General features: G+C 35.2%; 1 protein-coding gene across 2 annotated transcripts in view; it reads left to right on the top strand.

Moving 5' to 3' along the window:
• The window catches only part of KCNJ3 (potassium inwardly rectifying channel subfamily J member 3), a 150,561-nt gene extending 139,956 nt beyond the window's left edge, over window positions 1-10,605 (top strand). The window contains exon 4 of one of the 2 annotated variants that reach the window (XM_032410231.1): window positions 6,343-10,605. In XM_032410231.1, the coding sequence (XP_032266122.1) occupies window positions 6,343-6,929 (587 nt within the window). In that variant the 3' untranslated portion in view covers window positions 6,930-10,605. The remainder of the gene's footprint in view (window positions 1-6,342) is intronic. The other variant, XM_032410238.1, reaches the window with a different exon arrangement.
• Window positions 10,606-17,911: the final 7,306 nt, after the last annotated feature.

Here is a 17,911-nt window from a genome sequence, read left to right as displayed (position 1 = left end):
TGGGGTTCAAGTACTTCCTCAGAGTTGTGAGAAGTCGAGATAACATGTACAATGTGCTTAGAAAGACTCTTGGACCCAGTGAGCCCTATAGGAATATTACTTGTTATTATTGTCACCTATCATTATTACTACATGGCTTAATTAGAAGAGATTTTCTCTTTTTCTCCCTTTTGTTTAATGCACACATAAAACACAGCCACCCTAATGGGAGTTTTCTCTCTTTCTCTCTCTCACTGTCTCTTTCTCTCTCTCAGCAACTTCTATATTAAGGTTTAGATAAATCCTCCGCTGTGCAGAAGTTATTGATTACTCGATGTTTTCTGTGTCACAGCATCCAGACATTCCCCTTGGCCTGTGGTTATATTGTGTTTAACCATCTCGTACCCACCTCATGTAGGCGACCGTTTCTGACTAGCAGAAACAATAGAGAATAACTGAATTGGAGGCATTCTGAAAGTTTCATTAAGGACTTGTCAAATAGCAACTCGCTTTGCCATTTTCACTTAAAAAGCTCTCAGACTTGTTATTTGAATGAGTGTTCAGTTCAGTTAAAGAGAAACTTCCAAGTAGAATCAGGAAGGGGGAAAGTCAAAAGGAAAAAGGTTAGACTCCGTTGCCTCTATCATTTTAGATCAACACACCAGTGCTGGAATACAGTAAGCAGCAATATATAGCTTTTTTATCTAAGAATTAATGCAGAGAATAAATCTTTTTTTTCACAAAATGTTTTTCATCTGAGGATCAAAAGTCCCGGCTATTTCCAGTAGCAGCATCTGTTGCTTTACCAGTTTCCACAGAGATGAGTTCGTGTTGATTTTCATCACATTTGTTCAAGTCTGGAACCTGGTTAAAATACACAAACAGCCGCACTGCCGGTTAAGAGTTGCAATCATATAGCACCCTGTGAATAATGCTATTTACCTACCTGCATTTATTTCATTCAAATGGCATTTGCAATTATGAATCTAAGCATGGATTATTTAAAAATGATTTAGAGTAAGAAGCATAAGGTGAAGCAACCTACAAGGAAGAATACTATGCTACACACATATTCTTAGGAAACATAATTATATTTACTTTAAATCTTTTCAATTGTATTTTATTTTTTTAACATCATTTTGGGAAAACTTTTGTAAAAAGAGGTAGTCTGTCAATTATGTGTTATCTTAGAACATTGTCTAAACTGCAGATTGACCATCAAAGGCATTTCTCTGTTATCCAACTTATAATGCTTTAGTATCATTATCCATATGTTAACTTCACATTAATATTCTGAGTTGAAACCAGATTTAAAAGCTATGATGCTGGATACAAAAATACTGATTCAAAGGAGGGGTGCCTGGGTGGCTCAGTCGTTAAGTGTCTGCCTTCGGCTCAGGTCATGATCCCAGGGTCCTGGGATCAAGCCCCGCATTGGGCTCCCTGCTCCACAGGAAGCCTGCTTCTCTCTCTCCCACTCCCCCTGCTTGTGTTCCCTCTCTCGCTGTGTCTCTCTGTCAAATAAATAAATAAAATCTTTAAAAAAAGAAAATACTGATTCAAAGAGACACATGCACCTTGATGTTTATAACATCATTATCAACAATAGCCAAATTATGGAAAGAGCCCAAATGTCCATCGACTGATGAATGGATAAAGAAGCAGTGATGTGTGTGTATACATACATATATATATATATTTTGGTCATTTCTGGATTGTATTTTTTTTCAGGGGTTGGGGGGTAAGTGAGGAGTATGAGCAGAGGCCTCAGTGTCCTGGATGCAAAAGGCACCACAAAGAACTGGGTGGAGGAAGACTGCTCTTTCCTGTCTGTCTTGGTCAGTGTCTCCTTGTCCTGGGAAGGGCCTCCCCGGCTTTGACTCTTGCCCCCTCCCTGTCAAGTCCACAATGTCCAGGTCACGTAAAAAGAGGAGCCTGAATGGGGATTAAACCATGAGCAGTTTTATTTTATTTTATTTTTTTAAAGATTTTATTTATTTGACAAAGAGAGACACAGCGAGAGAGGGAACACAAGCAGGGGGAATGGGAGAGGGAGAAGATGCGGGGCTCCATCCCAGGACTCTGGGATCATGACCTGAGCCGAAGGCAGATGCTTAACAACTGAGCCACCCAGGTGCCCCCCACGAGCAGTTTTAATGGTCTGGTTTTCTCCCCCCCCATTTCCCCACTGTTAGTATTATTATTACTACAAGAATAAAGGATCCCTGAAAGCCTATCCCCTCCTCTCCCTTGGGCCCCCCTTGGCAGGACTTATCCCTACCAACCCCCTGGATTTCTGGGTAAAAAAAAAAAAAGGGTGAAAGGCACTGCAGGGGTGGGGGTGGGGGGCTCAAGTGCCAGGGAGTCTGAGGGGTGGTGCAGGGGCAGGGCCAGGCCCTTGGGGATTGAGAAGCATCCTGAGGGCTGGGGCTAGAATGTATTATGCTAAATAAGTCAGTCAGAGAAAGACAGATACCGTATGATTTCACTTATATGTGGAATTTAGGAAATGAAACAGATGAACATGGGGGAATAAAAAGACAGAAGCAAAGCATGAAACAGACTCTTAAATATAGAGAACAAATTGAGGGTTACTAGAGGGGAAGCAGGCAGAGGAATGGGTTAAATGGGTGGTGAGGATGAAGGAGGGCACTTGTGAAGAGCACTGGGTATGTAAGTGATGAATCACAGAATTCTACTACAGAAACTAACATTATATGTTAGGTAACTGGAATTTAAGTAAAAACTTAAAAAAGAAAAAAAAATCTTAAAATAACTATGATGCTGTTGAATTGGAAATGTTTATATTTGTGTGCCTACATCTAAGGAAAGTGTAAAAGAAACAGCAGAAAACAAACGAGGGTTAAAGTGCTGGCAAATGTTCTTGGTATAATTACTAAAGTATTGTCATGGTTTTAGTCACCTTGCTGCAGGCCTTTTTAATACCACCCAAGTTTCTACACTCAGTCTCCCAAGCTATTACAGATACTTAGGTAGAAAATAAGAAACCCTAAAAATGGGGAATGTGAGTAATGCACGTTTTTCTATATTTTAAAACATTTTGAATATTTAACTGACATTTCCAAAAAGGGAATTGCTATCTGATATCTAGCCATTTTTGAATTTAACTTTCTGTATTGCTAATATGGCACAAATTACTAATATGTCAAAATTTCCCACTTATGTTAATGCAGTAACACTAATTTTCAGGGACAACAGGAAATGCAAACGATCACTACAGAACAGTAAACCCAGCAGTCATTATTAAGCACTGCCTAAATACCAAGCACTGTTTTGTGCCCTTGTCCCAAACTCTCTATGCTTTTATGGGAGGATACTACTCTGCTTTGTAGAAGAGAGAACTGAAGCTCAGGGAGTTTCAGGTAATTTTCACAAGCTACTTAAGTAATGGAATTGACAGCCAAAGTTATATACTTTTCAGTTTTATAAAGATGCTGCCTCACAAGTATTACAGTTTGCTATGGAGGGAAGTTAGTTAATTTCATATAGTAGAATAAAATCTCCCCACCATACTTTTCTGTCAGAATCATCCACTGGCTTTGAGTAACAATGCTTACAGGTATTTGTATGTGAACAAATGTTTGAAATACCTATTGACATTGTAGATATCATTGTGCCATATGCACCTTAATAATCGATGGCTTGTTTCCCCAAAGTGAAAGTTTTAAAAAACTTTATTTCCCCCACTTTTCCCCACCATTTAAATTTCTCTAGTGTTTTTTCTATGATTTCTGATAACTTCACAGGAAACAACTCAGGGTAAGAATCAGCAATGTGGTATGTTATAATGACAAATAATGGGGACAGAATTTTGATTTCTAATTTCATCTTCCTTTCCCAATGTAAAAAAAGTCACTAAAATGAAATGAGCTAAGATGGTGATAGTAATAAAATTTTGTTTCAATATTTACTCACTTACTGTTACAAGTAATTGAACAAAGTTTAGGATCTGAATTTACTTCAACTATTAATATATACATGGATTTATAGTGACCAAAGGACAAACCTACAGACCTATGTTATACTGTGTTATATTGACTGTGTTTCCTTCAGATAATTCTCTCCACCATCAATTTTCAGTGGAATAATATTTAAAAATTAAAATGGGGTTATAAAGGAAGTACTACTACTTAGCAGTAAATATATATTTATGATTTTTTTCTTAAATTTAAATTAATATCCTGGGCTGGAAAGATCCATAAAGAATTTATGAGAGTGATTGCTTTTGGAGAGAAACAAAAGGGTACTTCTTTAAACAAATATATGGTACTTATTTATTTTATTTTTTGTGACTTAATGGGTAGGTACATTGATAGTTGTCATTTATTCTAGGTACTTTGCTAGATCTTTAAACTATTCAAAATAAAGTCCAGTAACTATATCAGGAAATACATTTTTGAATCTTTTCTGAATAAGTATTGATCTGTAACTTTTTTCATGAAATAGATGCTAGAAAATTGTTTGAAAAGACAGTTGCTACTTTCTAAGACTTACAAATTACTTTTTAAACTAATTTTGTTATCTCATACATAAATGTTTCCGGGAACAATTCCTGATAAGATGTTGACTGTGAAGACTGGTATTTGGCCTGTATCAGATTTTCACTGTGACAGTTAATTTGATAGGTTGTTTCGAATGGGGTTCCTAACTAAAGTAACAGAGACATGATGGCAAAGTAAAAAGAACAACCAAACCACCAGAAATTAGAATAATATGGTATTTTTCCTACAGCCTCCTAGAGCTGTGCCCAAGGAAGGTCAAGGGGTAATCGTTTCTCTGAGCGCTATGTTCCTTATCTTTAAATTGGACATGGGAATATTTTCTTGTTAGGATGATACTGAGAATCAGAAATAATATACAGAGAGCACCCACCCCAGTGCCTGAGGTATGATCGGCATTCAGCTTCTACATCAATTTTTTTTAAAACATCTGGAAAAGGATGGTATGTAAGTGTAATAACTGCTTCCTTGGTGATGTATCACCAGTAGTCACAAGGCAAGAGTTTGGAAAGATTCAAGGAAGAAATTATCTTCAATATTGCTTTTCAGTTATGCATTTATCCTAATTTCAGAAATTCTTTGTGTGATCACTAGTCGGGGGAAAAGACAGAATATCCCTTTATCCAGACTATTCCAGGCTTAAACACAATAGAAATTATTTTTTATAGAATGACAGAGGGAGAATAGAAATGTAAGCAGAAGGACTGTCATCGTTTGGTTAAATTATACTTAATTTTACAGAGGTGCATTTTTACAACATGTCTATTATTTTACGCTTTAATAGGCTCTACTAGAAGTCTGATAGTAAAAGTAGAAGAAAGTGAATTTTACAACTTACAGAAAATTATATCTTTTGGCTAAAATAAGACTGAAATTTGATAATATGTTTTAAGTGTATTCATTTACTTCCAGTGTTCACGTCTCCAATGAATAGCAGAGGTTGACTGATTTAATAGTAACCCACTCTAAATATATAATTTGTGAAGAGAATATGGTTGAGTAAAAAAGAGTAGCATTAGGTAAATGGTATCCAAATAACATGTAAATAGCAAAATTTTAGATCTGATATCCAGCATCCAGTCTCAGAGATTCCCATAGCAGGAATACAACTGGAAACATCACATTGTCACAGATTACTGATTTTAGCATATGGATTTCTAAGACTTGAGCAAAAGTTCATTCTGGCCTTAAAGGTCCAGAAGAATAGAACCACCGCGATGACCTTCCATTATCCGGTATAAAAATATTTTCAACTTTCATTAATTAAGCAAATACTTGGGATAGTTATATTTGCTCCCCTTTAATAAGACATTATATGACACATTTTACATTTTTGTATGTTATTTGATTTTGTACTCAGCATCCTGTGATGCAGGTATATTCATGCTTTACAGAAGAGCAAAATGATAGTTAAGTATCTTTCTTAAGTTTACACAGTGGTAAAGTTTGGCTGCGAAGTCAGGTCTGTTTTGTATTATCACATGGCTTCGTGAACAAGGGAAAATGATTTTGTGATTTCTCCACTTCTTCTAGAGACACATATGTTCTGAAATTGGTCTGTGCCATTTTTACTTTTGGTTCATGGATGCAAAGCAATTAATGAGGCCTTGATGTACCGTCCCCCAAACATGTACAGTAAAAGTTCCCTGCGTTTTTCATTGGAAGAAAGTATATGTATCAAAACTATTAACATGAAAACTTTTAACATATTCTTTTATTCAGTCTACTTAGACAAGCAGTTCAAAGCTTAAATAAGAAAGCAAAATGAATTCCTTAGGTCAAACTGGCTTTGTATTTCCTTCTACTATGCATAATTTATCAAAGATTTTCTTTTTGCTTATAGGGATGACTTGTCAAGCTCGAACATCTTACACTGAAGATGAAGTTCTTTGGGGTCATCGTTTTTTTCCTGTGATTTCCTTAGAAGAAGGGTTCTTTAAAGTTGATTACTCCCAGTTCCATGCGACATTTGAAGTCCCCACCCCACCTTATAGTGTGAAAGAACAGGAGGAGATGCTTCTTATATCATCCCCTTTAATAGCACCAGCCATAACTAACAGCAAAGAAAGACATAATTCTGTGGAATGCTTAGATGGACTAGATGACATTACTACAAAACTTCCATCTAAGCTACAGAAAATTACCGGAAGAGAAGACTTTCCCAAAAAACTCTTGAGGATGAGTTCTACAACTTCAGAAAAAGCCTACAGCTTGGGAGATTTGCCCATGAAACTTCAACGAATAAGTTCAGTTCCCGGTAACTCAGAAGAAAAACTGGTATCGAAAACCACCAAGATGTTGTCTGACCCCATGAGCCAGTCAGTGGCTGACTTGCCACCAAAGCTTCAAAAGATGGCTGGAGGAGCAGCGAGGATGGAAGGGAATCTCCCGGCCAAATTAAGAAAAATGAACTCTGATCGATTCACATAACAAAACACCCCCATAGGCATTATTTGCTGTTTGATTTAGTAATAGTCCAATATTTGGCTGATGAGGTAATTCTCGAAGGAATCCGAAAGGTACATTTCTCACCCCCCCAGTCATATATATGCATATTTGAGAACCCTTTCTTCCCAAGTATTGCCACTGTGCAGAAAGCAAAAGTTATGTAAAGGGAGGACATCCTAAGAAAGTTCTTATTAACGGGCATGTATTATCACATCAAGCATGCAATAATGTGCAAATTTTGCATTTAGTTTTATGGCATGATTTATATATGGTATATTTATATTGTATATTCTGGAAAAATACATATATATATATATATATATATATATTTAAAGAGGTGGTACTCTTCACGACATTTCTAACATATGTATTAAGCCAAACATGAGTGGATAGTTTTCAGGGCGATAAATCTATATATGTGTGTGTGTATGTGTGTGTGTGTGTGTGTGTATACGCACCCATATGTGTATATACACACACACACACACACACACACACATACATATATATCCGATAAAATTGTGATGTTTTGTTCAAACTTGTAGTTCTTGTGCATGTTTACTTTATTAGGCTAGGAAGGCTTCTGGCATTAATTATTAATACCAAATATTTTAGCCTTAAATTATTTGTCATTTTAAAATCTGATTTAATGTTTTCTGCTGTTTAAGGTCCTGGGAGGTTATCAATTGTACTTTATATGAGGGAGTCACACAAGTCTTTGCTATTTATGGCCCCGCATAAATATAACCATTATATATTTAACTTGTAAATTTTAGAGCATACCCAATATGCTAAAAATTTCTTATGATTTTTAAAAGTTGCTAGTACTAGGGAAAAATTGGTTAATTTGAGAATTGGTCCTTTTCTGGACTACTTGAAGTCTGGAAATCTGTTTTGTATATGATCTAACACAAACATGAGCTCTGAACAGATGCTGAATCATTGTAATCATCAGTAGCCAGCTTACATTGAATATATCAGAATCTGCTTGAAATTACATAATTAATGTTCCCTGTTTCAAACTGAGTCAATTGGTAACATTTCCACTCTTTTTCTGAAATTTCTGTCATTTTAAAAACCAATAATTTATTCTTGAGGAGATACAACAATACAATGAAACAGATGATAAATATTTCTGCTTAAAATGTGTATGTCTAAATGAGTCTCTTTTTTAATGCTGTTCTCTTGTTTGTGGCATTTATGTATCAGGACAGACCTTTTCCCCCATCTGGGGAACCTATCCCACCCATGCCTGTCACTCCATTCAGGAAGAATGTTCTGTATATACCTGAGAGAATTTTAAATTAGATGAATTGAAGATATTTTACCCATGTGGGCTTTTTTGTTTGCTTGTTTGTTTGGTAAACACTGATTTTATGGGTGTCTTGGATCCCTGGCCTACCAAAGTAATTTTAGCAGTACTATTTTTCTAACCCCAAGGTCTGATACTTATTACTCATTAGTGGAAATAAAAAAAAAAAAAACTATTGCTCAGAAGAACACCTACAAAATAAAGATTTGGAATGCAGAGATTTTTATGAAAATTTATAAGTGCTCCTTATCAAAATATCGTGGATTTTCCTATAAAATTTCTTTGGGCATTGCATTGTAAGCCTCTCCAGAATTAAGCTATTTCTCCTTATTAATATCTAAATCCTTAATGGCTGGTTTGGGCTCCCATCATTTCCCATTTTTTAGCAATCCTGTGATGATTTTCTTACTGGAAAATTATTCCATCAACAATTCTATCATAACTTCAATGATACCTTCTGGCTACCTCCATATCAACCAAATTCTGTAGGTGCAGACATATCCCAGGGAATTGTTACTGGCAAAATGATCAACCTTGAGCATTCATCCACTGTGACTAGAGCTAGTTGCTCTACCCCTTGATCCCATTTGCTGGTTATAGAAAATGAAATAATAGCAGAGAGAGAAGGGGGTCTAGGGGGCATGAGACATTTATTATCAGTGGAAGAAACTCCATAGATCATTTAGTCCAAACACTTAACACTAAATACAGCCATAATTTAATTTGAGGAGTCATTCTATTGTCTTTGGTACCAAGGAGAATATGGGACCAAAAACAAACTCTCTGAATGTATTCACTCATTCATTCAACAAAATTTTTGCATGCCTTTTATGTCCTAGGCAGTTTTAGGTCCTGGAGATTTGGCTATGACTAAGTCAGAGGAGGTCGCTGCCCATTTGAACACTGCATATTGGTAGGAGAGTGGGGAGGGGCCCTGTGGAGACAACACAAATGAGATCATTTCAGATACTCAAAATATCAGTTTAAGGTAAGAAAAACAGGACACCAAAATGGAAAATGACTAGGTGGACTAAGAATTGATTATTTTAGAAGAGGTGACTGGCTTAGGGAGCGAGTGATATTTCAACAGACATCTGCATAATGAGAAAGAACCACTGTTGCCAAAATTAATTTTTCTCAGTGATGCTATTCCTTTATCTTTTCCACATATGTATGGGAAAGGTATGATTTCTGCATGTAATTGCAGTTCAGCGCGTATTGCTAAGTTGATCAGAGGTCCCAGTTTCCTCGGGAGAGGTCCAGTTTATACCTGTTGTACCTGTGTAATTAATAATAGCACTCCCTTTCACTCTTCGAATGTCCTGGTTTGGATGATACATTATATGGTGACTCTATGTTTTTGTTGAAACTAACTAAATTATGAAGTCTGATATATTTGGATAAAAATAAAGAATTGCTTTTTCTTCTCTTTTCGCTGATTTTTTTGACGCCGATCATTCCAAGAAAGACCATCTCCATTTCATGTATTTCAGCCTGCAGGACTTCTTATCAAAGTGATTTCATGTAACATTTGTTCAATCTGTATACGACATGTTTTCTCAGCAGTGAAAAGTAATGAATTTTATTGACTGCATAAAACATAAATCTCTGGTATTTCCATTTCAGGAAGTTATAAGAACTCAAATCAAAGAGAATAAAAGTCAACAGAAGCCAGGATAATTGTCAGCCCACCAATGTGGTGACTATTGGAAAGCAAAATGTAATATGTTCATTGAACTGAGTAACTCCACTTAACAACTGGAAACTAGTCCCTTTTGTGGGATTTTCATAGTATAGCTCCTGTCATGGTAAAATATTTCATTCTATTTATCAAAATGATGTGAATAAAAGAAATACGATTATTTTAATAATGCCTATCTTCAATTAAAATATTCTTCTCAGCAATATGTGAATAGTTTTGTAAATATATACAAATTAAAAATAAGGATATTTTATCATTAGTTATTTCTGAAAAATCCTTATGTGGTTTTAAATCCGTCCATATATAGCTTTAAATCCTAAGAAATGTATTTAGTTGTCTCGGTACTGAAGAGCCTATTTGTATAGAGAGGACGGGCCAAAATGGATTATTTCTGTTGCAGAAAGAATGAGATTATGGAGAAGGTGGCTTATATTCTATCTGTATATCTGTATTATGAAAAATTTCTGCAATTCCATACTATGAAGAGAGTTCAGCTTGACTGCACAGCACCTCCGTGGACTCTACTTCAGAATTTGTGCTTGAATTACATTGTACATAGTATGCAAATTAGAATCAAGCTAATTGCATTTTCTGGCATGCAATTAATTATTTAAATGTGCAAGGTCATTTAGGTTACAAAAATATAAATTCATGTATTCAATACTGCAAGTTCAGTTTTATAAAAACTATATTAAACTTTCAAAACATGATTAGGTTTAATTTTTACAGCGTGCTCATCATTTTTCCACTTTCCAACAGTGAATTACTCTTAGTCCTCGATTCAGTTTATCACGAGACTCTTAACTCCTAAAAGACGATTCAATCCATCACAACTCATTCTTTGAGGGTTACTTTTATTTTTATTCTTTATTGGTGAGATGCTTCAGTGATATGGAACCTGCACATAATGATGCAGACTATTTCCGACCTGCATTTCTTAAAGGAATCTTCGTGACCATCCTGTCCTTCGGTGAATCAGTGTTTCAAAAGTCATAGTAAGTAAAGCAAATACATAGTTCTCCGAATTTTGTTTAAATATCAAATCACCTTTTTAAAAAGGGTTGAGTTATTTTTCCTAAAAATGTTCCTTAAAAAAAGCATGTTCCTAATTTGGCATCAGACGAGATCTGTGGTATGTAATGTGTCCAGCTCCGTGGCACCCCATAGAAGTAATTTTAAAAAGCCAAGTACCTGAAGCTTCTGGCCTAGTGGAGTTCAAAGAATGTGCTCCTCATCATTCAGTAAGTAGAATTTTTTTTTTCTCCAAATTCTGATTTTTTTTTACCTGAAAAGTTGCCTTGAAGTCATGGCTGTTTCAGAATATTTGGGCTGCACATGATCAATGGGTGCTATAAACAGCATATACGGTAAGGCCCATTAGCTCCTCACTGCTTATTAAGAATCACATCCTTAGCCCCTTCTTACTCTTTCCCAGCTCCCTGTGTAAATCACTCGCATGGCGATTTACACGCATTATTTGAATCTTTACAATAATTCTGCGGGGTAGAGATTATCCCCGTTTTACGCTTGAAGAAACTGATTCTCAGAGAGGCTGTTGAGCCAGTTTTTAGTTAAATTAAATCCACAAACACGAGTAGTCCCCGCTCTCTGGGTGGTGCTGTTGTTATTTATATGCAAATCTCTAACCACTCTTATAATGTTTCTTCTTGATTTTCCGTTGGGGGGCATTATCTATTTACTTTTTAATGTGGTAGATAAAGATCTCGTTCAGTTTCAACTCCTGCTACCAATACTGTACTGCACCACATCCACCCTACCCTAAATTTCCAATATTGTTATATTTTTTATTAATTATCAGTGTTTTCATTAGTGCTATCGCAATTGAACTCATGTGTTTTGATCCTTTTTTTCACCCTTCACAGCATTTTCCCCCGTAGGGTTAATAATTGTCTTGTTTTTTTCTTTGCTTATTTATATGTGTACTTGCCATTAATTCAGCCACAGTGTCTTTCCCAGTTAGAAATACTTTCCTATTAATTCATCAAACACATTAATATTTGAACAATTTTATCTTCTTGAGGAAATCTCTCCCAAAGCATTCTGACCTCCTCAATTATGTAAATTTAAGTCTACTGTGCTGCTTTTGTCTTGGGATCTCCTTTTTTTTTTTTTTTTTTTTTTTTTTTTTTAAAGATTTTATTTATTTATTTGAGAGAGAGAATGAGAGACAGAGAGCATGAGAGGGAGGAGGGTCAGAGGGAGAAGCAGACTCCCTGCCGAGCAGGGAGCCCGATGCGGGACTCGATCCCGGGACTCCAGGACCATGACCTGAGCCGAAGGCAGTCGCTTAACCAACTGAGCCACCCAGGCGCCCGGGATCTCCTTTTATCATCCTTTTCTTACACTCTCTGTTTCATGGAACACAGGTTTTCATCTTTCTTGGTTTCCTCTTTTTAGTGCAGCACATTTTCTAGGAGTTTCTGAGAAAGAAAATATGGCAGTAAACTTTTTGAGTCCTCAAGATCTTGAAATAAATTAATCTTTTCCTCATAATTAATGTTAATAGTTTGACCTCATGTAGAAATTTCTTTCCTTCTGAATTTCAGTGACAATGTTGCTATTAAGATGTCTGATGCCATTCCGAGTTTCAGTCCCTTCTATGAAGCATTCCTCTCCTTCAAGGTTTTAGAATATGCTGGTCTTCCACAGTGTTCCAAAATTTCAAGATGATCCGCCTCAGTACGAGCCCATTTTAGTCCATTGTGCAGTGCCCTTTCAATCTGGAAACTCATATCCTTCAGGGAAATTTTCTTAAGTTGTTTCTTTATTTATTCCCCTCCACTTTCCTCTTTCTGTCTTTCTAGGGTTTTCCTTATTTGGATGGTAGAATTCTTAGAATTATGTTCTAATAGTCTCATAGTTCCACTTTTGTTATCTCTGCATTTTTTTCTCTACTTTCTTGAAGATTTTCTTAATTTTATCATCTATGACCATTTATGCCCATCTATTTGATTTTATTTATCTTCCAAGATTTTAGTTTATTGTATAATAACTTTAATTATCAAGATTTTTAAAAATTTTTGGTTCTCCACATGTTTCTTTTTTTAAAGGTTTTTTTCCTTGTATCATGGATAAAGGATCTTAGGTCTTTCAAATTATTAATTATAGTGTATTTTAAATGTTTTCTTTTCTACATTCTGTTTCTACTATTTTTTAATATGTGTTTTTTAGTGTATTTTCCAGTGGACCAATTACAAAGATGATTGAGGCTCTGTGCAAATGTATGGGGTAAGTCCAACCACCGTCTTCACTGTTGAGTGACAGGTTTGTACTATGTACCTGAAGTCAGAATCTTTGGGCTCCGTCTTTAAGGTCAATAACATTGCCCTGATAAGATTCTTTTAATCACCTCTTTGCAGAAGAGGTACCTGGTGACCAATGTTCTGAGAGCCACGTGAGTTCAGGAAAAGATTATCTTTATCCCTGGATTTCAGAACAGCATCCTCATCCTTAATTGTGTGTAGGGTCCTGAATTCTAAATACTGTCTTCCCCTCAAACAAAAATAAATCTTCAGTTTTTTTACCAGGGTGCGAAGGGGCAGCTAACAAGTTGACTTGATTAGAACAAAGGAAAGTGTGCCTTTTCCTCACATCTTTGCTCTGCTATGCCTTTAAAATCCCTCTAAAAGCCTTCTGTTTCAGTGTTTCAGGAAGCCACAGAGATTAATGCTTATATTTGATCTGCCACTTTGAGAAGAAACCCTAGTTAACTCTATTAGTTTTCTATCACTGTTATAATAAATTACCACAAATTTAGCAACATAAATAATACAAATTTATTATCTTATGGACTATCCATAGAAGTCTAGCAGAGGTCTCACTGGGCTAAAATCAGTATGCTCCTAGGGATGCTTTTCTTTCTAAAGGCTCTAGAATAGAATTCATTACTTTGATCTGTCCAGTTTCCACAGGCCACCCACAGTCTTGGCTGGTTTCCCCCTCCTTCCATCATTAAAATCAGAAAAATGGAATCTCTCTGTGCCTTTCCTCCATGGACACATCTTGTTCTGACTCCTCTACCTTGGTCTTCTACTTTTAAAAACCACTGTGATTACATTGGGCCCACCTAGATAATTCAAAATAAGCTTCCCATGTCAAGGTCCTTAATTTAATCATATATGTCAGTCCCTTTTGCCAAGTAAGTTAACATATTCATAGGTTCCAGAGATTAGGATGTGGACTTGAGGGGTTATTATTCTGACTACCTCACTTTTCTTATTTATCCTCTTTTATATAAAGAGAATATAATTTGAACAAAAATACTTTCCTCCTCAAATCTAAATATATTTTTATGTAGATTTAAAAATAAGGGCAGGCATTTATTTTCATTAATGACATCCTTCCCTGTGAGGAAACATATTTAACAAGACATTATTTAATTATTCCCTTAGGAATCTATTTTTGTCATAGTCTGTGAGCAAATGTCTGACCAGGTATTATTTTATAGTTCTTAATAGAGGAGCAAAAAACAAAAAACAAACAAAATAAAATAAAACAAAAGCAAAATGGTTTCATGAAATAGATTGAAAGTAGCACCCATAACTTCAATGTCTTGAACATTGTATGTCAAGCTTGTATTTGACATCAAGGCCACTGTTTTCTTGGCTGGCCACCCCACCCCATGATCTTCAAATAATATAATTTTAAGGGTTTATTTAAGTTTCAGTAGATCAACCTAAAAGCTGGTGTCAGTATTTGTTGACAGATAAATATTACTATGCTACACAGACCCTTAAAATGTCTGAAAGCTTGTAACCTAGAAATTAATTTTAGAAATAAATCCCATTGTATTTTAACCAAATGATCAATGAACTGCATGCAGAGACTCTGGGTGGGCCCTTGGGCATTGGCACTCTGATCAAGTTTTAAATTTTAGTGGCTAACCAAATAAGAAGGGCAAAATGGAAAATGTCACTTAGATGCAGGTTTATTTTTGTAAATGAAGCAGATAGCCTGTCCTCTACCCTATATCCCATTGTGAAGTCTAATGAGATTTATGGCTTCCTTTCTTATTGAACGTTCCTAAATAAATAACTGTTATTTTTATTATCCACTTTTATTTCTTTCCCCTCTTCACTGCTAAAGTGACTTCTCAGTTTTATATAAAAAGCTATATTAAGGGCAAATTGTGCACAGAATGAGACAATTATGTTAATAGGATCATATTTTTATAAGCCTGTATAAGTTTGACTCTACTCGCTATTTTCCTACACATAAAATTTGTAGTACGATAATATGTTAACATTACATTCTGGATTCATTTTTCACATTATCCACACCTTTACCTAAAATATCTAGATTTGGATATGTGACTGAACTCTGTCGTCCAACCAGTTTTTTGTTGTTGTTGTTGTTGTTGTTGTTGTTTTAACTAATACAAGACTCATCAATGTTTAACACAGGCATTTTCCATTCTGGACCACTTACAGAGTCGATATTCAGCTATAAAGAAGACATCAAGTGCCAAATATTTGGTAAATTGAGATCTATACCATGATGGGAATATATAGTTTCTTTTAAAAAGTTAGAATTAATTATAAGCTCTAGTCTTGTTAATATCTGGTTAAAGTAATTATTGATGACCAAGCTGGAGGGAAAAAACTGCTTCAGGAAGTATGCATTATATATAGTCTTGAAGAGGGCAGTTTTCTCCAGAGATGAGAATCAAAATGTTGGTTTCCGTCAAAATGGAGCACAAACTGCGAATGACCAGTATTCATATCAGTAATCTATTATTAACCAGTAAGTTATGTTTTAGTCACTAGTTACATAATTTATTTGGTTTCTTTCCCTACTAAAACTTGTCCTACTACACTCTCCAATGTCCTACTAAAACTTTCCAAATTGTCAAATAGGCTTTTTATATAGGGGGAGCTCTTGCTTGAGAGTTATGGACTGATAATTAAAATATAGTGTTCTGAATGTTTTGAAACATAACTGCACAGGATACTGTGGGGGCTCTAGAAAGAAGGTACACCAATTCAGACCTGTGTGGGTGGGATTGGGTGAGGTTAAAAAAGGTGGGAAGATCTTCGAAAGTATTTTGCTGTAAGGAATACTAAGACTGTTTTCATAGATTTGAGGAAATTACATAGATAATGAAAAGGAGGAGAAGTAAAGGAAGCCGTGTGTACAGATTCATAGGGTTTAGAAACCATATTATGTTTTCCAAATGTAAGTAGTTCAGAAAGACTAGAACATGGGATGTGAGAAGTGGATTAATATGGAAGATAATTAGAAAGGTAAGTAGAACCCATTCATAAAAGATATTATAAGCCACAGAAAATAGTTGGGTTTTTATGTTGAAAACAACTTCTAAAATTTTAAAAGGATGATGGAATCAGATATGTATTTTAGAAAGTTGGCTCTTCCAACATACACTATGGAAAAATGAACTCCAAAATTTCCATTCCCCTGGGACCAATGTATTTTTCATTAAACTTTATTTATAGCTTATATCCTCCAGAAAAAGAATTTATGAGGCTTACAAAATGTTATAGGAAAATATGCATAAAACCAAATACACAAGGGAGATGAGAAAAAAAGCAAAAAATATACTTTAACTGCAAAGATTAATATAGATGGTATAACTGAATGTAATATTTCATTCCTGGCAGGTAAGAAAAAAAAGGAAATCATTTTATGTGGTTTTCCTTATCTGAGAAGGAGAAAACCAACAATTCTCCAAAGAACCAATAATTTCAGATCTTTTTGGATCTCATTAGACTTTCACACAATGTCTCTTTATTCAAGCACTGCAATCAAGCACTCCAAATTACCTGAACCATTCCCCAAAGGAAGGTGTTATTTGAAAGTTTATTTCCTCTCTTTCCTTCTTTTTGTTACAGTTAAGTGCATTAAGTCGATTTAAATAACAATGCTAAAATGTGAATTGTAAAGAAGCAAAGATTGAAAACAATTCTGATATTGGAACACTTGCTAATCAGGAGGTGATTTTGAATCAGGTACAAAAACTAATGATGTAATGTATAGTGACTAACATAACACAATAAAATAAAACTTAAAAAAAGTGAATCAGGTACATGTTTCAGAAAAGTAACTCCTATTCATCTCTGCTACAAGATGGAATAAAAAAATACAATACCCAATGTGGGCAAATAAATTGGAGTCCTCTGACATAATATCATAGGTTTTCTATTATTTATATTTTAATAATTAATGATTCACTGGTTAAATTACTAGACCTTAAAATGTATGCAGTAAAATATATTTTTCCAGTAACTACTTGCATAGACATAAAAACTTGTTATCAGACATCTCACTAAGTAATAAATGTTTACACATTGACCCTTTCCTTCACCTAGGGGTTCAGCATAGTGACCCATCAATGTAGACCACATGTGGACTGATATTCATATATAAGCCACATATATTTTCACCCCTGTAACTGTGTGAGCTTTGACGAGATGAAAATCAGAGTTGCCCCTTTACAATTTTAACTTATAGCTAAGTTCTCACATCTATGGAAAGAAAAATGAAGGCATAGCCAATCAATGGTGTAGATCTCGATCTCATCAAAATCAGACAGATCATTGGGAATGTCAGTAGAAATTGAATTGAATTGACCACCCTAATCAATATCTGGAATAATGAGCACTGATACAGTGTATATTCTTTGAGTTGGTTGGTTAGGTTAGACATGTGCCAACCTCTATTCATTATCTCCATATAACTCAAGTTTAATTTATATCTAGTAAAAAATTAAACATGGCAGATGCATTTTGGTATGATTAACAGGTTTGTTTTCAGTTCTCTCAAAAAAAAAAAAAATTCCTCAGTGTAGAGGCTTTCTTGGAGGAAATTCATTTCTGGACTAACCTGAAAATGCTTACTGGCAGCTGACTTGGCAGAAACCAAAAAAAGAAATAATACTGAAGAAGCTAGTCAGCCAAACTCCATCTCAAAACA

The sequence above is a fragment of the Phoca vitulina genome, unplaced genomic scaffold (assembly GCF_004348235.1).
Source record: "Phoca vitulina isolate PV1807 unplaced genomic scaffold, GSC_HSeal_1.0 scaffold1, whole genome shotgun sequence".
In the NCBI taxonomy this organism is placed as follows: domain Eukaryota; kingdom Metazoa; phylum Chordata; class Mammalia; order Carnivora; family Phocidae; genus Phoca; species Phoca vitulina.
The sequence above is the reverse complement of the archived record's forward strand: the minus strand, read 5'-3'. Positions and strand labels throughout refer to the sequence as shown.